Raw genomic sequence first — 26,028 nt, 5'->3', positions numbered from 1 at the left:
TTTAATAGGGGTAACCAATATTTTAATCATTTTTAATTTAGATATGAAAGACTTCATAAAACTTTTTTTTCCCCTTCCAAATTGTGACATGGAGGTGCCTCGTTTAGCATATTCTCATAATGATTTTTTTTTAAAACACTGTCATAAAAATGGGCAGTTTTTGCTACAGTAATACAATTTCCCACTTGCGTGACGTCACAGAGGTCAAGAAAACAAGATCCAGCAGCTGCCTGCATCCCCGGAAACCATCCAGAAGAAACAAAAGAACACGTCGTACACAATTACAAGATCATCAGTGCCAAAACGGAACACATCCTGCACTCTCGGTAAACATTAACGTGCATTAAATTACCTTAAATAAATGAAAACGAAGTGTGTGGAACCGAGTCCCCTTTAAAAGACACAACATACAGACAAAAGTGAGACTACGTCCACATGAAGCCATACAATCTTTAAAAAGGTTTTGCGTGCCGTCCATCCTGAAACACCTGAATAATACAAAAACAGCTTCATCTTCTCGGTCCTCTAACATTAACATCTTTTTAACTGGTTTTCTGTCCCCTCCTGCTCTCCGTGATCACCTATATGGCCGTTTGAAAACAGCCAAAGTCACCATTTAGTTGTCCTCACTTGCGTTTATCTGTTTCTACTGCCAGATAACGGTATAACTAGTATATAATAAAAACTACCTGTTCACTGCATGTCATTATTTTATGATTATGTCTAACGGTACAACTAATGAGTCATTTCATTGTCGATTAACCCATTGTTTCTCACTATTATTGCCTAAAATGTCACAAAGTAGTCCAAAAATCCAAACATATTTAGATGACATGAAATAGAAAATCCTCACGTTAGACGCTGGAGCCAACAAATGTTTGGCTTTATCAAAAGAGGTTACAGGTAGCTTTTGAGGCAATCGACTACTTCTAATCGCGACATCTTCAGGCGAAAAGCGGTGTTGGACATCGCCTGCATTGACCATTATGATCACAGAGAAAGCTGGAGGTGACAGAAGATTGTCTTTCTTAATGCCTCACAATCCTCAGCCACGACTGGGCCGGGCTGATGTAATGTATGTCGAGTTCAGTTTCACCCGTACACACACACACACACACACACACACATGAAATCTGAATGAAAAATCAGTTTTTTGGGGTTGTGAAATACACCGGCTGTGTGTGGACAGACGACAAAAAGATATTTCAAATGTAGACGGCTTAATGTGACTGACTCGGAGTCAGTGCAATAAAGATTAAAAAAAGAAGCAGCAGCACATGGGCTTGTTGCTGGATACTGGCTTTTTTCTGCAGCAGCTGGTCGTGAGACTTTTCACATTTCTCTTCAGTTCGTGAGCGAGGCTTCGGCAGCCTCACGGTCCCTGATTCCACTCGTGGCTTTCCACCAGGTTGGACCCGTGTTCGCGGGAAGGGAAAGAACTTCAGCGACCGGATGGTAAATTCGGACTTTGTGATTTGTCCGCCGGCTGAGCCATTTTGAAAAGGTGGCCAGCCAGCCGGGAACCCGGAAGTGCTCTCCTGTGCTCGACGAAGGCTGATGAAGTCATCAAAGTGGCTGGTCAAGCGTTTGGATAAAAATCAAAAAGGTTCCCTGCCCTTCCCCCCCCTGATTTTCAGTGCAAATCAGATAGAAAAGTCTTTTCGTGCTTCCACTGAGCCTCGTGCTGAAGAAGCTGTAACAAAGCGCCTCAGTTTGCAGGGGATATTTTTCTCTCTCTTTTTTTCTTGGTTTTTTTTAGGAAAAATCTCAGTAACAAAACTAGAATCTCAGTTAAAAATAACAAGGAGAAATATACACACATATGTTTACAATATATTATGTACATTTGCAGAAGCTCTTGGGAAAAAAAAATCAACACAAAACTGCCTTTTCAATAGCGTTAAAAAAAAGAAAAAAGTGCAGTCATCACTTTGCACAATGTAACCATTAGGCGCTGATCGCGTTGCTGCTGGAGACGACTTCCTACTACACAAATCCAATCACGGACATTATTTTCTCTTTTACTCTGCCGACACGGCGGCAGAAAATATTCGGTTAGTCAGATCTCCAGCAACAACGCGGCGTCAAAATGTTTACAAATGCAGGCAGCATGTTGAATCGTGAGAAATTGTACTACAGTTAATAAAAAAACTCCCTACATTGTATTTCAGTGTGTTTAAAAGGCCAAACTCATTTTTTTTTACATGAATGCCTGTTTTCCAATTGTTGGCATTCGTGCGTGGATGGATAGCCGACGTGGTCATGACTTCTCCGTGACCTTCAGCAGCGACTTGAGATGAACAGTCATTTGCTCTCGGCTCCGGTCGCTCGGCTGCGGCTCGTTTTCGCCGACCCAGTGGCTGGGCGGTTTGGGCAAGACGCTCGGCGACGGAGGCTCGCTGAACTTGGCCCCGGCGTAGACCTTCTCGCCGTCTTTGAGGTATTCGGGCGCGGCTTCGGCGGGCGGCGTGTTCGCGACCGGCGCAGCGTCGGAGGCGCGGAGGGGTTGGTTGTGCTCTCGGGGCGGAGGCTGGTGGCGAGGGTGGGGCTTGTTGGGGCTGCCCGTCTCTTTCCTCTTAGCGGAGCGGGAGGCCGCGGGGGTTTGGCCCTGCTTGGGCTTGTGGCTCCGCGTGATCATGTTCTGGCCGATTCGGTCCTGCCGGGGCTGGTTGCGGCCGGGTTGGCCACCCGGCTGCGCGGCTCCTTGCTCCGACCTGCCGCCTTTGGATTTCAGCAGCTAAGAAACAGAAAACAAACTCTTATTAATTAAGAGTTATCTAAAAAGAATACTGGACAAAACAACACTCATATTAACCCTCATGTTGTCTTCCCGCGCTGACCATGCACTTGTTATCCTCCGAAAGTTAACACTTTATTTGACGTTTTTGTCCCCCCTGTTTCTGTCCATTTCCCCCCCCCCACTATTGACGCTTTTTTCCACTACCACCAGTACTGTATACACGCCACGTACACCAACTTATTACCACAAGTGTTACACTTAGAGGAATGTATGTTGATGGATAATCAAAAACTTGTGTATGTAAAAGTTGAGTTTAGAAACACTTTCTTTTTTTTTTTTTAAATGCTATAAAATGTAATAAAACAACTCAAAATACAATCAAAGTATTAACTGTACTTGCGAACCTGGAACCATCCATGTTATTTTCTCGGTAATTTGGTTAGAAAAGAAACCCATATTTTTGTTTAAATGTAGACATTTTCATAACAGGTCCAATTTGACCCTGAGTACAAAAGGATGGTCAAAAAGGAAAGATCATTATTGACCTTGGAAACAGAAGTTTGGCAAACCAAAAAATGTGTACTTAAAGTTTACATGCTAACTTTTTTTTTTTTCAAAGATTATTTTTTGGGAGATTTTCCCTTTATTTGGAAGTGGATAGACATGAAAGGGGGAGGGAGACGGGGATGACACGCAGCGAAGGGCAGCAGGTCGGATTCGAACCCTGCACCGCTGCAGGACTCAACCAACATAGGGTGAACACTCTTACTGGGTGAGCCGCCCCACATACTAACTTTTACACTCATCCCACTGAGGGATTTCTTTCTTTCATATCTCACCGGTGCTTCACTCTAGCATTCCATTTTTTTACGACTTTGTCAATCAATTTGATCCTTATTCAACCTTTATTTATCCTTGAGAGATCATTGAAGGGCGACCCTTATTTTACATGTCATCGACTCAATTCATATAATTTTTTTTTGTTTTAATTATTGCACTGGGGGTCCTAAGGAGGCCCCATTCGAAAGCAACCAATTGCAGCTGTAATAGGGCTGCTCGATATGAGGAATATATGAGATATGTGAAAATGTTGTTGAATGTGATATTTACTTGCGATAAAAAAACAAGATTTTACAGTGTACTCAGTTCTGCTGCTTACAGAATTCTGCTAAAATGCAACAAATTTCTTGTAGTAAGTGATTTCCAAGATTATTTTATTGAACAAATTGAACATTGAATTAAATATAAAAAGCGCTGCTTGAAAAAGAACGATAGTTTTAAAGTGCAGTTTTCTGCTGATACAAAATTGGAGTGACCTTGGCGATACATTGCAGCCTCTCGCGATGTGTAATGCAGCGGTTATTATTGCAATGACGATAAAAAAAATACCAATATATTGTGCAGCCTATGCTGTAAACGAAAAAGTTTAATAGTTTCAGTGGGTAATACATTGATAAAATGAACCCTGCACTGTTTACATGAGCTTCCTCTCCATGTTAATGCCTATAGGCAGGCAAGCCTGCCAGCAGATTGCAAGTTGGGCGTTTCATCTCTGTCAAGCTGCCAGTATAAAGACAGACTTGTCTAGTTTCGATTCATCACAACAAGGATTAGTAACTGCGTCACTTCAAACTGCCTCAGGCACTTGACACGATTAAATCTACTTTATTTTAAGAATGCATTTTTTTAAATTATTTAATAGACTTTATTTACTTTTTTTAATGAGGCTTTATAAGCTCATAGCTAGCTTCCAAAGTTTGCTGACAGGGATGTGCATATGATTACAACTAAGTTATTTTTATTACAACTGATATAAATTACTTCAATCGATTAATCAAGCAATCACAAAAACAGGACAGATGTAAACACAATTTGGGGATATTTAATTTCAGGTAATTGAGGGAAACTTTATTTATTTCATAAATAGGTTTAAACAACCTCTTCATTAAAGTTACCTCATGCTCTTGCACAATTTATTGTGTAGCTAGCTATTCTACCTCAATTTTGTACCGTTTACAATTTATTCATGTAACTTTATATACAGTTTTTATTTCTGTTATTTCTATTGTACTGCTACAACAAACGAATTTCAACGCTGGGGGTAAATACAGATGTATCTTATCTCATTTTCAGACTAACTGGGTATTAAACAGTCCGTTAACAGAAGTTCAGCGCAGACCAACAATGAACCAGGAAGTTACCTCTGTCTTGGGTCCCTGGTTGAGATGATGGAGGGTCAGCACGGCCTGTGTACCGAGAGGCAGCTCGGTACCGGGCTGAGCTGCGGGTTTGGTAGCAGATAAAGTGGTGTTGTTGTTGTTGTGGTCGGACAGCCGGATGTTTCTCGGAGGTTTCTGGTGATGCAGCGGCGCGGTCGACCGCAGCTTCCTCCCTCCTTTCTTCAGCAGCGCCTGTCTCGTCTTGTTCACCCCATCGCTGCTTATCAACGATATCGGGTTGTTGTTTTCGACGTTCCCGATGTTCGTTTCATCACCGTGAGCCGGAGATCCGTCCAACATTTTTTCGAACTGGCGAAAACATAAACAGGCTGTGAAATTCCTCCGCGGCTAAATTAGCTAGTTTAGCTAACTACGTCACAAGCTAACAGTTAGCTAACGTTATGATACTTCTTCGAGGGCGGCTGATACACTTTCTTATCCGCAGAAAGAGTTACTAAACGAATGAAACGTTATATTTCCCCAGAAATTTCTGAAAGCCAACTTGTGGTATTTGAATATTTTCTGCTTCCAAAAACACCCTATGGACGTCCTTTATTCCGAGATGGCGTCGGTCCTAGTGAGCGTGTTGTTAAAGCAGAAGTAGCGCTGCGTTAGCTCAAAATGTTAAGCTTGCCAGAGTAAAACATGACTTCCGGTGATGTATTTCATAATAAGACGGTTATCCGTTGAGCTCTATTGACGTCAGAGCATTATTGTCACTTTCTGTACAATTATTTTGTAGGAAACTTTCAATTCCGATAGTATTCTAGTGTAGCTTGACAAATCTTTACTTTTAGGTGCCTCTCTGCCTCTGATTGGCGTACCCAGACATTCTCAACCAGGGTACTAGCCTATCAGAGGGAGAGTAGGGCGGGTCATGCATTACCACAGTTCATCCTGTCGGTGACGTTTGGTTGAACTTTTCTAAAGCGGGGCAAATGCATTGGGCAAATGTAAGAGATACACAAAATCTAAAAGAAATTAAAGAGAAATTCTGTACAACTGGAAAACTGAACTGTGTCTCCAAATGAGTCCCTGCTGTGCACTCTGTGCTTTAGATTAAAAAAATAGTATGATTTTTGACAGGGAATAATAATAAGATGAAAAACAAGTACATCAGCCTTTATCCTGCACCGAAACTGGGTTTAAGGTTCTCTTATTTGTCTATAACAGCACTTGCAACAGATTATACTGTATGTAAATATATTATATGCTTAAATCAATTTGATTTGGCTAATATGAGTTTTTATGCTTCTGCTCACAGTAACAACCTTCCTTAGAATGTGCCTGAAATGTTTTATATTTTTTTATGTGAACATGGTTTTAGTAGCTCTCCTTAATCTGTATCTAATTCTTTTTAAATCATTAAGCAAGCCAAAATACCAAACATTTGTTGGTTCCAGCTTCTTCTTTTAAGGATTTTTTCTGTTGAAATAACCGTAAATGAAATAGTTTTGGGTTTTGGATTGTTGGTCGGACAAAACAAGCAATATGAAAACTTTTGGGCTCTGACAAATTGGCAATTTTGATAATTTTCTAAATGATTAATTGTTTAATAATAGTCGACAGAGAAAATACAGATGAAGAAATAATGAAAATACTCTTTAGTTGCAGCTGTACAGATTTCTTTCCTTGTGTATGAAATGCTCTATATAACTAAGCTTAGCATTGCTAAATTAGTATTTTTGCTTATAAGTAATAAATGAATAAATAGCCACAGACACTTAACACAAGTTTGGTACCACACAGTTTTACTGTAGAAAATGCGATGCACAGTTGAACACTTTTTGTTCCCAGCAGACCCCAAACTTCATAACATTCAGTAAAAGTCTTCTGTGCGTGCAACTACGTCTACATCTCATCCCAATATTTTAGAACCATGTTCAACAAACACTGACAATAAATTGGTGGGACTTGTACGTTTCATACAGTACATTTCGTAAGTGCACAAAAGTCTGAAAAACTATTAATCATGAGTGACGCAGGAGCTTTAATCTACTACATAATAATTATTTGGCAAAGAGAACCAAGAAACTGAAAGGCAAATCTTAAAACTCACATGGGAGGACATGTTAAAGGCTAGTATCAGTACAAAAAATAGATATATAAACAATATACAAATACAACGGAAACATCTAAATATCCATCCCTGTGATCGCAGTACATATCATCCGTCACCTGTGTGACTGTAGAAGGCAAACCATGGAGGGTCCTGGAGGCAGCGTCAGGGCTCATGGCTCAGGGCTGGGCCTCCTCTTCAGCAGGCTCGTCGTAGATGTAGCTGCCGACGCCGCCAGTGTTTACACCTGATAGAGGGCATAACACAGTCGGTACCTTTTAAGGGCCAGTCCACCCAAATAATGACATTTTAAAACATTTCAGGGGAGTTATTGCTGTTAATCAATGACAATTATGAAGTTACTGCTGCTGTGCCACGTGCGTAAAAAAAAAAATGCTCATTCTGAATTTCAAGATCCCAGATTTTTATCTGGTCCAGGCCCATAGAAATTCTTGTGCAGGCTATTTGAGTCAAGTACACATTTAGGGGCAATGAAAAGCACACAGACTAAAATAGAAAAAGATGATACAAGGTAAATGAAATAAAATAAAATCAGGCAAAAAACTTAGACACTATACAAAGAGTGCAACAAATATAATAAATTATGAATACTGTAACTAAAGTATGCATTCTACTGTAAACAAGGAGCCTGTGAACATACTATTTCATTCCTGCTGATGTCTGACAGCTACAGGCATTGCATAATTAATAACAAACACAATGAAGATAATAGATACGATTTCAGACTGTGTGAAAATTGTAGGTCTAAATGAAAATGATTGTCCTTTTTGAACGGTCTGTGTGCAGCTGAAGTCACACAAATGTTAGCTTATGTATCAAAAGCTGCAATATTGTAATGGTATAATATATGATATGGTATTTTAAAAAAAGCCTGATGTTCAGACCTCCTTAGCTTAGTTTGTGAGGTGTGAGAGCAAGTGACAGAGCCTGACAGCGTTTGTCTCAGGCCAATAAATATTAAATTGAGAGGACAGATTATGTAATCTGCATATATTAATTCTTGCAGTCAGTGCCCACACACTCGCAAACAAGATTGCATCACTGCTTCCCTTTCTAAGTACACAGCCACAGTTTTAGATAGATAGATAGATAGACTTCATTAATCCAAAACTGGGAAATTACTTATTATATATTATTTTTATATATAATAAAATACATATATAATAGAATACTTATAACTAATCAAGAAACAAAATTGTTAAATTAACTAGGTTCATGAAGGCTGATTACCTAGTTTTTTTTCAATTATGGTATCAGTTAAAGCATGAAGCTCATAATAATAGTGTTCCTCCCCTCTTCATGTCCCTCTTGCCCTTGTTACTGAGCTTCAATCTGACACTGTAAGGCCACAAAAACATTTTTTATTTTGCTTCACCCACTGAAGTTTGAGTCAACCAATACAACTGCCTCTGGTGAATATTTGTAGACGCTAAATGGCCTTCTGCAGATTGTTATTTGGGGAGGTGGTGGTTTTTGAAGCCTTAAAGGTCCTAGACATGGTGCTTTTTGGATGCTTTTATATAGACCTTAGTGGTCCCCTAATACTGTATCTGAAGTCTCTTTTATATAGACCTTAGTGGTCCCCTAATACTGTATCTGAAGTCTCTTTTATATAGACCTTAGTGGTCCCCTAATACTGTATCTGAAGTCTCTTTTATATAGACCTTAGTGGTCCCCTAATGCTGTATCTGAAGTCTCTTTTATATAGACCTTAGTGGTCCCCTAATACTGTATCTGAAGTCTCTTTTATATAGGCCTTAGTGGTCCCCTAATACTGTATCTGAAGTCTCTTTTATATAGACCTTAGTGGTCTCCTAATACTGTATCTGAAGTCTCTTTTATATAGACCTTAGTGGTCCCCTAATACTGTATCTGAAGTCTCTTTTATATAGACCTTAGTGGACCCCTAATACTGTATCTGAAGTCTCTTTTATATAGACCTTAGTGGTCCCCTAATACTGTATCTTAAGTCTCTTTTATACAGACATTAGTGGTCCCCTAATACTGTATCTGAAGTCTCTTTTATACAGACATTAGTGGTCCCCTAATACTGTATCTGAAGTCTCTTTTATATAGACCTTAGTGGTCCCCTAATACTGTATCTGAAGTCTCTTTTATATAGACCTTAGTGGACCCCTAATACTGTATCTGAAGTCTCTTTTATATAGACCTTAGTGGTCCCCTAATACTGTATCTTAAGTCTCTTTTATACAGACATTAGTGGTCCCCTAATACTGTATCTGAAGTCTCTTTTATACAGACATTAGTGGTCCCCTAATACTGTATCTGAAGTCTCTTTTATATAGACCTTAGTGGTCCCCTAATACTGTATCTGAAGTCTCTTTTATATAGACCTTAGTGGTCCCCTAATACTGTATCTTAAGTCTCTTTTATACAGACATTAGTGGTCCCCTAATACTGTATCTGAAGTCTCTTTTATACAGACATTAGTGGTCCCCTAATACTGTATCTGAAGTCTCTTTTATACAGACATTAGTGGTCCCCTAATACTGTATCTGAAGTCTCTTTCACAAAATTCAGCCTTAGTGCAGAATTACAGCCACTAGAGCCAGTCCCACAATGAGCTTTACTTAGGATGTGCCATTTCTGTATCTGTAGCTTTAAATGCTACTGAGGAGGAGGGGTGGGGATATGGCAAGGTAGAGGGTGGGGGTGTGGCCTTGACCAACTGTCACTTTGCTCATTTGAAAGCCATGATGTCTCTCTCTCTCATGGGTGGGCCAAATTCTCTGGGCGGGCAAAGCAGAGAAGATTCCAGATCGGCCCATCTGAGCTTTCATTTTCTCAAAGGCAGAGCAGGATACCCAGGGCTCGGTTTACACCTATCACCATTTCTAGCCACTGGGGGACCATAGGCAGGCTGGGGGAACTCATATTAATGTTAAAAAACCTAATAAAGTGACATTTTCATGCCATGGGACCTTTAAAGATGGTTGTTCTAAGCACCAGTCCACCCTGCTGCCCGGTCCCCTGCACTGCACTGACAGGGTTTCTGACTTCATACCTTTGGGCCCAAACAGCACAGCGTAGCACGGTTTGTGGCAGTATGGCTGTCCATCATGCTGCAAAAGAAAGAAAACAAAATCCCTCTTATTTCCTCCTCATGGGTATGTGATAAAAAGAAATAAGAAATACAGGGAAACATCCAGCGTGATGAGTGGGTCTCTCACCTCTGCGTGGCTGCCGGCAGCCAGAGTCTTACTGCATCTCTCACAGCGCAGACAGGGCCGGTGCCAGTTCTTCCCCAGAGATGACACCTTCTCAGCTGCGCACACACACACACCGACACACACACACACACACACCGACACACACACACACACACAGACACAACCACACACATACACGCACACATGCACACACATACCACCATGGAGATAGTCACCATGGAAACCAGCTGCCTTAGTCACTTTGACACATTCCAACACTCATACATGCAAACTGTGAGATATGAAGACACCAATCGGCTTACCGAAATAAACCGTCTTGTTGCATCTGGGGCAGATGTTGGGTCCTCCGGAGAAAGAGGAGAAGCTTGCAGCTAAAAAAAAAAGGCACATTGAATTCGAATAATATATTGCTTTTTCAACACAAACAATCTCTCTTATTATCCTTTCCCCTATTTTTCCCTCCCTATTTTTCACACATCTTCAAATGATCACTTTGACTGGAACATCGGCCCAATAGCAGTTTATTTTTCTCAGTTTTATGTATTTTCTTTCTCTGTGAGGTTCCATTTTTTCTCATCTTGATTTTCCTCTGTTATCCTCTAAAACCTGCCCCTCATATCTTCAGTATGTCACTCCCCTATGCAACTGAGGTGACCTAAACTAAACCTAATCCCTCCAGAGAGAATTCTCTTCTAGCAGACGTTGCATTTCTCATCCCGACATATGACAGTTTTTTTTTCTATTTTTACTCCACATATCTCTCACCCTTCACTGGTCCCCGTGCGGGGGCTCTTTTCTCCTCTGGTTTGGCATCTGTTTCCATGGAAACGGCAGCAGGGGCTTCGTTGACAGGAGCCTCGTACACGTAGGAACCGGCTCCGCCAATGTTCACGCCTTAAAAACACAGACAAAGTTTGCATTTACAAACCTGAAAATGACCAGCGTTGTTACAAGTGTTCTCTCTAAAGGTGTAAATAGGGCTGGGCAATATGGAGGAAAACAAATATCACAATATTTTTGACGAAATACCTCGATATAGATATTGCGACAACATTGTAGGGTTTACATTTGGTGCTTTCACAAAATATTTACACAATGAGATTTGTGATCAATAATCATCAGTAATGTAGATACAATGACTAAGTGGGTAAAGGCAAATAACAGAACAGCTACAACAGTCTGGAAATCTCAGAAATGACAACCTTTTACTGAAATGTAGCCTTTAAAACCAGGGACAGAGAACACACGTCATATTACGATATCCAAAATCTAAGACGATTTTATTTATTTGTAGTTTATTTAAATAGGGACAAATACAAAAAACATAGATTATTACATAAATAACAATCCAATGCCTGTATCACAGTGTTTGTAGCCATGGCTAATTCGCAACACTGTCCCTAGGAGGGCTTTTAACAGTTCAAATAATAAAAGAAAGTCAAACTTTTACAGTGAATACAATAAAATGTCCAAAAAAAACTATAAGTGTAGTAAATAAACACATTAACTCGGACTCACACAGATGCACACCTCACATACACACAGCTATACATTTCATATGGCATGCTCACACTGCTGCTGCTGTATTAACCATGCTTTTTTTTAAACTAGTATCTAGTCAATTATCGATTTTGATTGATATATTGCCCAGCCCTAGCTGTAATCAAGAAGAAAAGGCACCTTTTGGTCCGAAGAGGGCGGCGTAGCAAGGCTTATGGCAATAAGGCGTCCCATCATGCTGCAAAACACAAGAGGGATGGACAGTAAGCACACACATCCAGGTCCAGTTTCTCACTGTGCTGAACCAGAGTGGAAAAGTTTAGTTAAACACATTTTTTGTATTTAGTCTGTTTGGATTCACATAATGCCAAATAACAAATGAACCAGGATTTAATCACGGACGTTTAGAATACCTGTCTGCTCTCTGTTATTTTCTCTGTTCACATCAATTTATAAAGTACAAGAAAAGAGCTAAATATGAGCATCAGTCCATTCTGTGGTGTTTACCTTCATTTTGTTATTAGTTACTAATCTCTGTGAAAGCCAGTTCTCTGGAAAATTACACTCGGTGCCCCAACGCAAATAGAGACTAAGGCCTCCTGCACACTGGCTGCGTGGCGTGAGCGTGGCGTGAGCGTGGCGTGAGCGTGGCGTTTTCTGTCTTTGCACACCAGAAACGTGTCTGACGCGACGCTGCTGCTGCTAGCCTCGTCTGTACACATGGATGTTTCCCATTGATAAAATGAAATAATAGATTACAGCAAAGACAACGTCGGCAGTATTGACGGCAAAATAGGCTACAGAATATTTCGTTCTGTATTGACGGGTGCAATATTTGAAAATCGATAATTATTTATTATAATTTTTAAAATTACATTTATATCTGCATTTACGTAACCTTGAGACTTTCAAACATCAATATGTCATTTATTAATATGTATTTGTGTCAAAATGACATATAAACATCTTTTCTATTCTATTTAGCCTGGAAACGCTTCCAACACGCTTGAGTGTCGCGTGAAAAAAGGTGTCTGTCCTATTTATAGCATGCGCGCGTTTTTTCGACACTTGCATGTCACGCAGGCAGTGTGCAAGCTCTAACCTGTTAACATGGGAGCCGAAATAAAAACGGACATGCCACACAGCTGACACGCTCACGCCACGCAGGCAGCGTGCGGGGGCTCTATTGTCTCGTCCAGGAAAAGGTCCTCAGCTTGACTTTCCATGTACGACTCCTTTCCAGACATAACATATGCAACATTGCTAGCCTTATTTCAAGTAATAATGTATGTCATTCAGACACTGGTGTCCTTTATGTCAATGCTCTGTATAGTGGCTTTATTCAGACATGTCTGGGTCATCCACCCAGGAGGCGTTTTTAGCCATGTTTTTCAGCCTGACGGAACAATCAGCTTCTTGATTTACTCCAGGCTCGTATTTCACTCGCGCTAGATGTGTTCACAAGTCATTTTACAACAAATCCTAAACTGGCTATACAGAAAGAAAGCATTGTCACATTCTGAGTCAGCAGCTTTCAGCAGTGGAGCTCCTCATTTGTCAGCTCAGCTGTGATTCACACTGCTTCACTTCCTCATTTAACGCTCATTGAAAGGCCGCGAAAAAAGCCTCAGAAACAATCACAGGCGTAAAATAACAGGCTGCTACAGTTTTTTTCAGCTCATGTACAGTGCTAGTGTAGTTTTGTACTGAACTGTAGTAACAGCTCGGGACACAAATAGACTGAAAGTACTACTGATCTGAAGACAGTCAGAAACAGCGCTGGTTTAAATGAAGTCTCTTTTACACGCACCAAATAAAGAAATTCTTCAATTAAGCTCGGTGTGAACAGATCCTCAAAACTCAGGCAGATACTTTCACTTCGGACCTTTGACCACAGAGCGTGACCTCAACAGGAAGTAGGTGTGGTTTCAGACTTGCACTGATTTTTCTGCAGACTTCCCAGTTGGTTAGAAAGTCAACAGAGTGACTATTTGACCACAAATACTTCATGCTGAGGTTATGTTCTCTTTACTCCAAGGCCAAAGGAAGTGTACTTTCACAGCAAGTGTATTTGAAACAGCTACAGCCTATAATTGCAAGTAGTTTAACTACTTAGATGATCTCTCATCTTTATATCACTGCTCTTACACCCTTTCTGTCCCTTATCAATCAAAAGTGTATTCTAAAATAAAATAAAAACACAAACAAATGTCAATCCTCCACGACACATTAAAAAATGTGGGAATAATATGTTTAAACTAGGGCTGCACAATATGAGGAAAATATCCAGTCGCTACTATTTTGACTGATATTGCGATTGCTACACGATTCACAATATTGAATTTTGTTTTTTTAAATGATTATAGTGTGATTTGTGCGAGGATCTGTACCAAACAAAGATTTTTTTTAGTCTGTAGGATAGGATTAGTAGGCTGAGACGTCTCTGCAGCAGCACAATACTAAATTCAGAATGGTTTGGCACATGTTTTGCCTTTAACAAATATTGCACCCCCCCCATGCGATTTGGATATTGCACTAGTCCATATTGCGATTTTGGAAAACTGCAATGAATTGTGCAGCCCTAGTTTGGACATAGTACATGTATATATCCGCGTTGTTTTCACGGATGGAATCACGTCGCTTCACATCATTGAACGCTAGTGGGCTCGCCACCAGTTTATCTCCACTGACCACTGGCAAGCAAAGACAGTCTACACCCTCCTATAACCACGAAGGATGCAGCTGATTGGACGAACGCGGCATTTGGGGCTGGCTACTCCCAGATTTCAAAACGGACCATGATGGCGGCTCGTTCGGAATATGATCTCTAACATTTTAAGCAAAGAAATAGGCTACTCAGTCTTTATTTTATATTGATAAAGGTCAGTTTAAAAGATTTTCATCAGCTTTTTAAGGGCGTCGAGCCAACCCATCCGTTCCTCATTTGCATAAAGTTGACTGGATTCAACATTATGCAAATGAGGGGCGGGCGACAAGCTGCTTCTCAGCTGCTCCCATAGAAATGAATGGGAAGCGTTGAAATGACGCTGACAATGGACACAGACCATTCCACGTAACCACTCCAGATTATCTTTAAATGTACTCCATCAACTCTCCAGTTTGACGACTCCTTCTGTTCACTTCCTCTTACATCCTCCTTACCTCAGCGTGGCCTCCTGGATTCAACGTCTTGTTGCAGCGCTCGCATTTCAGACAGAACTTGTGCCAGTCTTTCCCTAGGGATGACACCTTCTCCGCTGCAGAATAAAAAGACAGAAATGAGGAACTGATGTGGTCATGTTTATGGAGTTTACGGAACATTAAGCCTTTCAAAACGTGTCTAAAAATCCAGACGGTATTAATGAACCTGGAGGTACTCAGCCCTGGGAAACCAGATGATAATGGGGTAAAGAGTAAATAAATACATTCTGAGTATAAATGCACCAAAGAAAAAAAAAATTAAGATCCAATCATCCAAGACACATCCGGAGGGGTCAGAGGTGCATAAACAGAAACGGTCCAGAAAACACAATCAAATCAGAGCTAAGATTATAACATCCTCGCCAAAAATACCTCATAGAGAACTAGTGGAAAAAGGTGTTTACTGTTATTTTGATAGAATCTAGGTTAAATTATAAAAGGGGAAATTACATCCATCCATTGAAAGCTGTATAATGGAAGAAACGGTGGAAGTTCACAGCAACAGCATGTAAAAGGGGAAATTCAGGGATGTGCACAGCCTACTTTTGCCTCTGTATTAAACCTCCCGTCCCTTGCAAATGCAATTAATCTACATTACATAATTCAAACAAGCTGATTTTAGTACCAGATATAAAGGAGATCAAGGTAAAATATGACTTATTAAGAGAACCTGACATGCAATGCTATTCAGATTTTATAGATAGAAAGATTCCACCGTTAGTGTGTACAGTACAACAGCTGATCCACAATCTGGATTCAGATCATAAGCAAACATGTATTCTGAATTATAGCAGAGCCGTTTGTCCCAGACCATTCCAGTGAAAGTGATAAAAGACACTCGACAGGCTCTTGGGAGTTCATATCAACCTAGAGCACATTCTTTCCACTGCGCTCAGAGGGAGAGCAGAGTGACACGGAGGGATTCATTCTGGCTTTTTATAAAGCTACGGCATGTTCCTCCATCCCTCTAACTCACAGGGTGCTTTTCATTATGCTATTGGTCTCCTTGCTTCCTTCACTCGCATCTCTTCTTCGCATCATAGCGCCTCCCGGTGAGGATGTGAGAGAGAGAGATGTGAGGGAGGAGGAGCCGAAGCTGCCAAATGAGAGATCCTTGGTTCCGTAGCATCCGTACTGAGCAACGTCAGTTCCTGTACAGCTGTATCTGTCATGTGGAGTTGCGGTATGTATACGACACTTGATAAAAGACTTCCGCGTAGGATACGCCTGTGTTTCCTTGCTCTAAGCTCCTCCTATCTTCCAGGTAGAGATGGCCCGATACTATTTTTTTGCTTCCCGATACCGATTCCGATACCTGAACTTGTGTATCGGCCGATACCGGGTACCGATCCGATACCAGTGTGTCATATATTTTATTATGTTTTAACAGCTGTATCCTACTATCCCTGTATGGATGTGATATTATGTCTGTCTTTGTTGTCTGTCTGGCTCAGGTTAAACTCTTTGTGAAACATAAACAAACACAAACAATGAACGCCACAGAACTTTCTTTTATTATGCCGTTTGACAGTCAGTTATAACGGAAAAAGAACATAAATAAACTACTTTAACGTAGATTTTCTTTAGGGCTTTATTACGTGGTATCGGATCGGTGCATAAGACACAAGCAGGCAGTACAGTTTAACCACAATGTGTTATTGTGCAGTGAGGTCCCAACTCTCTGAAATTCCTGTTTTCCTCAAGGTGTATTTAAACTCATGCTGGAGGCCTTACGTTAAGCCGAACCTTTAAGGTAAACAAAGATATTGCAGTCGCCTAAACACACAGATTCGGCCTATCTCTCTCTCTGGGAAGTTGTGCTAAAGTGTGGCTGGCCCACTGACCTCCAGTAGGAGACAGTCCTGAGACAAAACATTCTATTATCATAGAGCTGCCTAGATTCCCTCAATCTGTAGAGAGACAAACATAATTATACATGAACAGGTTTGGTTATTAGTAGTCTGGCATTGCCAGACCTTCCTCCACAGCGCTGCGGAGGAGGGTCTGGCTAGTCCACACAGCATTCCGGGATGGGAGAGGAACGAGCTCCGGTTTATTGGCATTTCTTTAAACCAATCACAATCGTCGCACGGAGCCCCGGTGCCTCTGCAAAATAGCCTCGGGAAGAAACTAGTTTTGGTGGAACATGTGTACGTTCAAAAGTTGTTTTAGTCGTGCAACAGAAAAATTAGATTGGACAGATAGTCTAGCTAGCTGTCTGGATTTACCCTGCAGAGATCTGAGGAGCAGTTAACCATAGTCCTCACAAATCCAGAGTTTAGAACGCCAACACAAAGAAAGCTGAAGGTAACTGACATCTGGCCGAAAAGAAGGACATACGGCCGAATTTCCTGCGGCAATGGAGCAATCCCGGAAGTGGAACGTTGTGTATATAGACTAGGTTATTAGAGACTGGCATGAATATTCTCGTCCCCTGACCTTTGACCTATGAAGGACCTGATGTTGTCTAAGCTTTCCCTTAGTCTCATCATACTACAACACGGTGTTTCCGGAAATTCCACCACAAAAAGCACCACCACACTGTTTATAAAGATGGAGGACATGACAGCTCCCCAAAAGAGAACCCAAGGGTGTGGCCAAGACCAACTGCCACTTTGCTGGTTTGAAAGCCATGATGTTTCTCTTTCTCATGGGTGGGCAAAGCAGAGAAAAGGGAGGTAACCTTGCTCCTTATGACCTCATGAGGAGAAGATTCCAGATCGGCCCATCTGAGCTTTCATTTTCTCAAAGGCAGAGCAGGATACCCAGGGCTCGGTTTACACCTATCACCATTTCTAGCCACTGGGGGACCATAGGCAGGCTGGGGGAACTCATATTAATGTTAAAAAACCTCATGAAGTGACATTTTCATGCCATGGGACCTTTAATTTTTGTACGGTGGGAGGAAATGGAGATGCGCTGTCCATATTTATATACAGTCTATGATCTACCTCTATGAACGCAGACCCTTTCTGCTACTTTAGACTTCTAGTCTCCTACATTTAGAGAGAAACGTCCTTTTTTATGCACTACATTTATTTGATTTACTAGATAAAAGTTGCTTTGCAGTTTAATAACTCAAAATATATTCCACAAATAAACATATTATTGCAGATTACGATGAGACTTTACAAGCTATCCAGCAGAATATAAAGTTATTAAAATGAGCTTCACCGTTACAGACTTAAAACATAAATGCATCATTATAATCCAATAATCCAATATATATGATTCTGAAATGGGCCATTCTGCTGTATGAAGATTTTAAATGTTTAAGTTTAGTTTGATGCTAAAACTTTTGTTTCTTTTAGAACTGACAGAAGGACAGAGGGAGGTAAAGAGAGAGATGGAGAGGGTCATGGACAGTCCCACAATATCTCAGCAGACAGACTGAGGCCCTGATACAACCTGACACTTCCTGTTTAGACTCACTGGCCAGCCTGTCACTGTGATATGTGACAGTAAGTCACCTTGGCACACAGCGAGCACTTTGCACTGATGCTGGAGGACGTGTGTGTGTGTGTGTGTGTGTGTGTGTGTGTGTGTGTGGAACACATGTAGAGTAATGTGTTCTTATCATTTTCAATCATGCTCTTTGTGTTTTACTCCTTTTAGATAGATAGATATCTTTGAATGTCATTCAACTGTACATACAGAGTGCACATATGAATGAAATGTTGTTACACTGGCTCATAAATACTGTATTTTCACAAAAAACTAAGATTAAAAATAAATAAATACAAATGCTACAGAGTATTCTCTTTAAATATGACATAAAAAAAGAGTTTGAAAGCAGCATTAATATTGTTATTGTACAAATTGAATGGCAGCGTATAAAAACAGTTAAGAAAAATAGATACTGTTATTGCACGTTTATAAATAAAATACTGTTTATGCAGTGTCATAGTCGACATGAGGCCCACTGCAGCGGGTTACTAAGGGGGGTTATTTTGAGTTATTGTATATATATATATATATATATATATATATATATATATATATATATATATATATATATATATATATATATATAGTCTCCGCTTAAAACAGCTTTGTTTGAGTTTTGATTTATTCACTTTTGGCTATTTTTCCTTTTCTTTCCCTTCCTGAGCTGATTTTCTTTTTCTGTGTGTTTGTTTTCTTGTTATTTTGTTCTTTCCTTTTCCCCTTTTTACATCAGTATGTTGTACCAATGAAATGCTGTTGTTTGTTGTATAAATGAAATGCTGGGTATATACACATTTTATAAGAAAATTATAAGCTGTACATAACAAAATCCCAAAATAGACCAAATGTCTGAGCTTGAAATGTTCAAAATGACCCTCCACCGCAATAAATTCCCTGTGCAGCTACATAACAACAACTCGCGCTGCCAGAGGAAAGATATTTCTCCGAATCTGAGGAGGAAAAAGAAGAGCAGCATGCTTGGTTAAAGCTGCAGGGCGTGGTTTTGGCTGCTGCTCTCCAGAGAAATGAAGATGAAAGAACAAAAAAGGAAATCGATCCATGTGACGTATGTAAAGCAGTCAATCAATTATTTACAAAGCCATGTGGTGTGGCTTCAAAATGAAAAGCTGAAAACTGATATGTGGGCTCTTAACTCACTCGCGAGCCAGATCATATCCCACTTTTATTGTCATGTAAAACGGGAAAATGATACCAATAACAATCGTTTAAAGGTCATTTAAAAGTGGAGTTAAATGTAAAGACGGTGCTTTATCATACAGCCGTCAGATAAAAGTTTAGGCTGATGACCACAAACAGGACTGTGAACGGCTTCCTGTATACCTTATCCAAAGATAGTGAACCAATTATAGCTCAGTCTGGGCTGCGTCACAACAGAGCGGTTACCAGTTTGAGTCGGAGACTCGCCATCTGAGGCACTGAAATTTTTGAGAAAAACTGTAATTACTCATTCAAACTGGCAAAAAGATTGAGGCAGAGCAGACCAGACTTCAGATCATTACAGCAGGAGGGTTATTAGATTAGGCTGTCAGCTGTTTTTTGGCTCTGGTGGAACATCACTGTAATATTCAGGGCTCCTACTGGCTGCGCTACTCAGCCGGGAGTTTATAATTGAGGTGTTGTTGCATTAATGTTTGAAAATGTCTTGGCCCCAAAACTAGTGCACTACAGTATGACAAAGAATAGCACAGAAGTGTTTGTCAGATTACAACACAGACAGAATTTCAGACTGTAAAGGCTGGCTTTAAAAGCATTTAATTGCCACTGAGACCTATATACAATATTCCTGTTGGGACTTGGAAGTTTTTGTTCCCTGGTTTTTATCTGCTGGTTCTTTGTAAAGCACTTTGTAACCTTGTTGTGAAAGTGCAATAAAAAATAAAGGTTTACTTTATGTCAGGCCACAGCATATTATGGCCATGACCTGCAACACTAAATTAGCTAGTTATCCAAGCGGCCAGTTGGCTAAGTTAAGTTAAAGCAACGTGCAACAATTGGTATTTCGTGAATACAAACTGTGCCTCGACCCACTCCACGCCCTATAGCCTACATCATAACTAACATTATGCAATGCAAGAATTGGTATTTGGGCAATTTCAGCCATTGGGTTTGAGATGGCTGAATTTGATTTTCTACAGTTGTCGCCGGTTTTCTTCCCCGTCTCCTGGCTTGGAAAAATTATACATCTGTACTGAGAATACCGAGTAAGCTTGTTGTAACAGCTAGCTGGTGGTGTGAAACGTTGTAAGAAGTAGTCTTAAAGTGCTCATATTATGCTCATTTTCAGGTTCATAATTGTATTTAGAGGTTATATCTAGGGCTGGGCGATATGGAGATAATCTAATATCACGATATTTTTGACCAAATACCTCGATATCGATCCCGCCACGATATTGTAGTGTTGACTATTTGTGCTTTCACAAAATATTTACACAATGAGATTTTTGATAAATAATCATCGGTAATGTGGATATAATGACGAAGTGGGTAAAGGCAAATAATAGAACAGTTACAACAGTCTGGTAAGTTCAGAAAATGACATCACTTTACATGCAGCTTTTAAAACCAGGAAAAGACAACACTTATGCCATATTACGATATTATGATATCCAAAATCTAAGACGATATCTAGTCTCATATCACAATATCGATATATTATATCAATATATTGCACAGCTCTAGTTAGATCTGAATAGGTTTACATGGTTTAATTTTCAAAAAACACCATATTCTTGTTGTACTGCACATTGCTGCAGCTCCTCTTTTCACCCTGTGTGTTGAGCTCAGTACCTAGGTAAGGACTACTAACCAGTCAGAAGCAGAGTATGAGGGAGTGCCACGCTAGCAGCTAGGCGAGCATTATAACGTGTGTTACAAAGTGACCACGTTGGTCTCTGAAGTAAAGGCTGGACTACAATAGAGCTGTTTGGAGCAGTTGGTGAACAGTGTTTTCTGTTGGAAATGGTAACTCCCTTTGGGGTGGACTTTGGGCTTTTTCACTTTGTAAACCTATAACGTGCACAAAAAGATATATAACACAATAAAGGAAAGGGAAAAAGCCAAAAAGCATAATATGAGCACTTTAAGGCAAAAATAGTGTGGAGTAATTTTGCTATATTTCAGCTCTGATAGTAGCATTACAGGAAGGTTTGATGAATGTCATGATTTTAGTTAACTGTGATTTATCTCACCACTCCTATAAGTATTTTGAAAGACCTGAAAACATTAGAAATCAATTGGACTCAATGGTATAACTTTTCACTAGGTGATTTTGAATAATTGAACTGTGTGTCTATGTTACCACATTAATGTTACGACCATATTATGAAGCCCCAGCTGTGAGAACAATTGTGCACATATATATTCCTTAAAAAATATATGATGTGCGTGCAAGATGTCATGAATTAAGGATACATATTGTACAATAGCCTATATCTGGATTCTTCTTTAAAACAGTTTTTATATGTGATTAATTTAGGCTATATTTATAAAATAATATAATAAAATGATGATGACTTACAAAATGGAAACCCTTGTTCTGTCATTGTCAACACGTCACCTCAGATATAGAGCTCTGCATTGCTTAAAAATGTATCTAGCCTCGCTGAAAACAAACAATATGAGGACTTAATAGAATAGCGGATGGTAAGTAGCCTAACGTTAGCTATCACTCCCACCAGCAGTCAAACCCCCGTCTGTGGCTGTGATAAATGCCTCGACGTTGGGCGGTTAAGACAAACACTTACCGAAATACACCGTCTTGTCGCACTTTGGACATTTTGACGCCATGTTCCGTGTGAACAAAGACACGAGGTGGTTTTCAGTCGGTGTCCCGGCGCTCTGTCTGGCTGAGTCTGAATGGAGCTACAGTGGCAGCAGACACACCTCAGAGGATGATGGTGGCTGTGGCGCGGATGGAGATGAGAGAGACCGTAGGGTCACTCACATCCTCCCTTTGGTTCTTCTGCCTCATTTGCATAACCCCGCCCCCAGGATGACATCATGCAGTTCTCATCCTTATACAGCAGATATGAAATCCTGAAACCTCTGACTAAATGTGATTTTATATGTTTACATGTACCTCTTTCTATTATTATTTCTATGTAATGTATCTGTTAATTTATTGTTTGTATTATTTCGTGTGTTTTTTATTTATTTATATCTTTATAGTAGTTAGACTTGATGACTTTGTGCTATTGCTGTTTACCTGATTCTGTGTATAATGCATGTTGTCAATGAAAAACTAAAAAACAGCAGATGTGAAATATAAAATGGAAACGTGTAACTGTACACATCCATATTGAGTTTATTTTTTAGCCACCTACTGTTTACTGCCAATAACATCATTGTATTTATATAATATGTCTTTTCTCCTTCCAGAGTTGGAAAAAAAACTACATTTTTTCTACATTTACATTTACTTTATATGTCTGCTAGATGGAAATATTCTTTACTCCACCATTTACCTGACAGCTGTAGTTACTAGCTTTTTCATGCAAAACATATAATCACCTTATCAAATAGAATGCATTGGTATAGATTACAATGCACAACATAAAGTAGTGGCACAATTAAAATGCTGCTTACATCCATAACTTAATAATATGAAATGTGTATGAGAATGGAGGCCTTTTATATCATGAGAGCTTTTGCTTTTTTCACATTTTGCAACATTATCAGTCCTTTTTGGAGGGTTAGGGTTAGTCAAATATTCACTTTCCTTTTAGTTCTGTTTTGGTCCAAACCTTTTGCTAACTGTGTCCGTCACATTGAGTTTTATCTTTTATTTTCACTAAAAACAGCTGCCTGCTGCGGCTGCAACACTTAAAAAGTATCAGGCTGTAAAACCAAAACAATGAACTTAAAGACGCTGAGACACTCCGTAAAGAGCTGACCCATCCATCCATCCATCCATCTTCGTCCGCTTTTCCGGTGTCGGGTCGCGGGGGGAGCAGCTCCAGCAGGGGACCCCAAACTTCCCTTTCCCGAGCAACATTAACCAGCTCCGACTGGGGATCCTGAGTTCCCAGGCCAGGTTGGAGATATAATCCCTCCACCTAGTCCTGGGTCTTCCCCGAGGCCTCCTCCCAGCTGGACGTGCCTGGAACACCTCCCTAGGGAGGCGCCCAGGGGGCATCCTTACCAGATGCCCGAACCACCTCAACTGGCTCCTTTCGACGCAAAGGAGCAGCGGCTCTACTCCGAGCTCCTCACGGATGACTGAGCTTCTCACCCTATCTCTAAGGGAGACACCAGCCACCCTCCTGAGGGAACCCATTTCAGCCGCTTGTACCCTGGATCTCGTTCTTTCGGTCATGACCCAGCCTTCATGACCATAGGTGAGGGTAGGAACGAAAACTGACCGGTAGATCGAGAGCTTTGCCTTCTGGCTCAGCTCTCTTTCATCACAACGGTGCGATAGATTGAATGCAATACCGCACCCGCTGCGCCGATTCTCCGACCAATCTCCCGCTCCATTGTCCCCTCACTCGCGAACAAAACCCCAAGGTACTTGAACTCCTTCACTTGGGGTAAGGACTCATTCCCTACCTGGAGAAGGCATTCCATCGGTTTCCTGCTGAGAACCATGGCCTCAGATTTAGAGGTGCTGATCCTCATCCCAACCGCTTCACACTCGGTTGCGAACCGATCCAGTGAGTGCTGAAGGTCGCAGGCCGATGATGCCATCAGGACCACATCATCTGCAAAGAGCAGCGATGAGATCCCCAGCCCACCAAACTGCAACCCCTTCCCACCCCAACTACGCCTCGATATCCTGTCCATAAATACTACAAACAGGATTGGTGACAAAGCGCAGCCCTGGCGGAGGCCAACCCTCACCTGAAACGAGTCCGACTTACTACCGAGAACTAACTTACTACTAAAGAGCTGACTCCTTTTATATTACACATAGTTATTTTTGATTATAGCGCACTTAAAATTATTGTAATTTTGTCCTGTTCATGGCAGAATGATATGTCAATCAACCCTTTCATCTTTGGTCAAGTGCAAGAAACATCAACAGTTATTTGGGTTATTTGCCATATTTCAATGATATTAGTATGAATAACCTTTGTCTCAAAAGAGGAATTTCTAATGCTTTCGGTGCCACTTTAACTTTCAGTTCCACTAACAGGTCAACCATCTGCACCCAAAAAAAAGAATTCTATATTTATTAGGTTAGAGTGGCTATATCTGTAACTTTCAGTTTGCGTTGATTCTAGAGGCCTCTTAGGACAAAAGCAGTAGTGTCATTACCATGTTACAAAAGTAACACAGTTACGGTAATGTATTCCTTTTTGCTGTAACACAGTAATATAACGCATTACTAATAAAATGTCGGTAATATTATACCTGTCTCAATCTCAGTAACACGAGTTACAACGCAAGTTACAACACATTTAGTGGTGTTTTTATTTTATTTTTTTTTAAGAATTTACCGACACCGCGAAACATTTTGGCACAGAAAAAAAAGTCTGCGAGTGTTATTTCCTGTTGCTGGATTCGGTGGTTGAAATGACTGAGTTTTTTAGGCTGCATTGACGCGAGCTGTCCCGTCACTGTTCCCGTGGTCAGAACCAGAACCAGAGACTAGGCTAGGGACATCTGTGTCCTTTCAGTGCCGACAGCAATGTGACCAAGCACCTGACAGATAATAACATGTCGGGAATGAATGGTTAGTCTTGCTACACGTAATATCATTACATTTTATCAGCGGTGGAAAGTAACTATTCCGTAGGCTACTTCGATTCAATTGTAAGGTGCTTTTAATTGACTATTTTCATTTTTTACTTATCTATTTATTTTATAGCTTTAGTTACTTTGCAGATTCAGATTAATGATACAAAAGAATGAATAAATTATGATGTATATAGGGGATAAAGATGATACTTCGTTGATCCTACTGCCAAGTCATACTTCCGCTTTTATTTTGATGAAAGTAACTCAAAAGTAAAGCAAAAGTAGTTTAAAGCAATTCAGACACAGTGATATTGTAAAATAACTAATTACTCTCAAATGACAGTAACTAGTCATCAAACATGTATTACATTTTGGAAGTAACTTGCCCAACACTGTTTATTACCCACTGTATATGACTAAGTTAGCGTTACCGAGAGGTCACATAGTCGCGATGAATGTTTTGCTCAACCAGAAAATCATTCATTTACAGTAAGAGAATATGTTACAGATGCATTGTTGCCTTTCAAGTGTAGCATACGGTATCTTAGCCTACTTTGGATGTCTCGTGTGTTATGGTTGTGTTTGTTTTTGTTTCCTGTTTTATTTTGGTAGTCTGGTTTTACTTCCTGTCCTGTGTTTTCCCGCCTTTTTTGATTGTTCTGCCCAGCCCTAATGTGTTTCACCTGTTTCCCTGCCCGTGTGTCACCTGTCTTGTGTTACCTCGTTACCCTGTGTATTTAGTCTTTGTGTTCCCCTTGTCTTGTGTCAGATCATTGTATTGTTTTTTCTATTTTGGAGTGTCAGTTTTTCAGTTACCCGTTTAGTCTCTGTTGCTTTTTGGTCCCTGTTATTTCCCGTTTTGTCTTTCACAGATTTTGGACTTTTCTTTGCCTGCTGGACATCTTTTGTTTGTATTTATTTTCATTTATTAAATATTCAAGCCTGCTGCCT

The 26,028-nt window shown here is 40.3% G+C and overlaps 2 protein-coding genes across 2 annotated transcripts; both read right to left on the bottom strand.

Moving 5' to 3' along the window:
• pnrc1 (proline-rich nuclear receptor coactivator 1) lies at positions 1 to 5,688 on the bottom strand. The gene is made up of 2 exons (XM_028605050.1): positions 4,942 to 5,688; positions 1 to 2,737 (listed from the first exon to the last, which is right to left on the bottom strand). The coding sequence occupies exons 1-2, from the start codon at positions 5,257 to 5,259 to the stop codon at positions 2,261 to 2,263; spliced, it is 795 nt and encodes a 264-aa protein (XP_028460851.1). The 5' UTR covers positions 5,260 to 5,688; the 3' UTR covers positions 1 to 2,260.
• A 1,005-nt stretch (positions 5,689 to 6,693) lies between these two features.
• On the bottom strand, positions 6,694 to 22,359 carry crip2l (cysteine-rich protein 2). Its single transcript, XM_028605397.1, has 8 exons — positions 22,143 to 22,359; positions 14,893 to 14,987; positions 11,911 to 11,968; positions 10,996 to 11,124; positions 10,533 to 10,601; positions 10,231 to 10,325; positions 10,065 to 10,122; positions 6,694 to 7,265 (listed from the first exon to the last, which is right to left on the bottom strand). Exons 1-8 carry the CDS (start codon positions 22,183 to 22,185, stop codon positions 7,198 to 7,200), a joined length of 615 nt encoding a protein of 204 aa, XP_028461198.1. The 5' UTR covers positions 22,186 to 22,359; the 3' UTR covers positions 6,694 to 7,197.
• Positions 22,360 to 26,028: the final 3,669 nt, after the last annotated feature.

This window comes from Perca flavescens, chromosome 18 (assembly GCF_004354835.1).
Source record: "Perca flavescens isolate YP-PL-M2 chromosome 18, PFLA_1.0, whole genome shotgun sequence".
Classification (NCBI taxonomy): domain Eukaryota; kingdom Metazoa; phylum Chordata; class Actinopteri; order Perciformes; family Percidae; genus Perca; species Perca flavescens.
The sequence above is the reverse complement of the archived record's forward strand: the minus strand, read 5'-3'. Positions and strand labels throughout refer to the sequence as shown.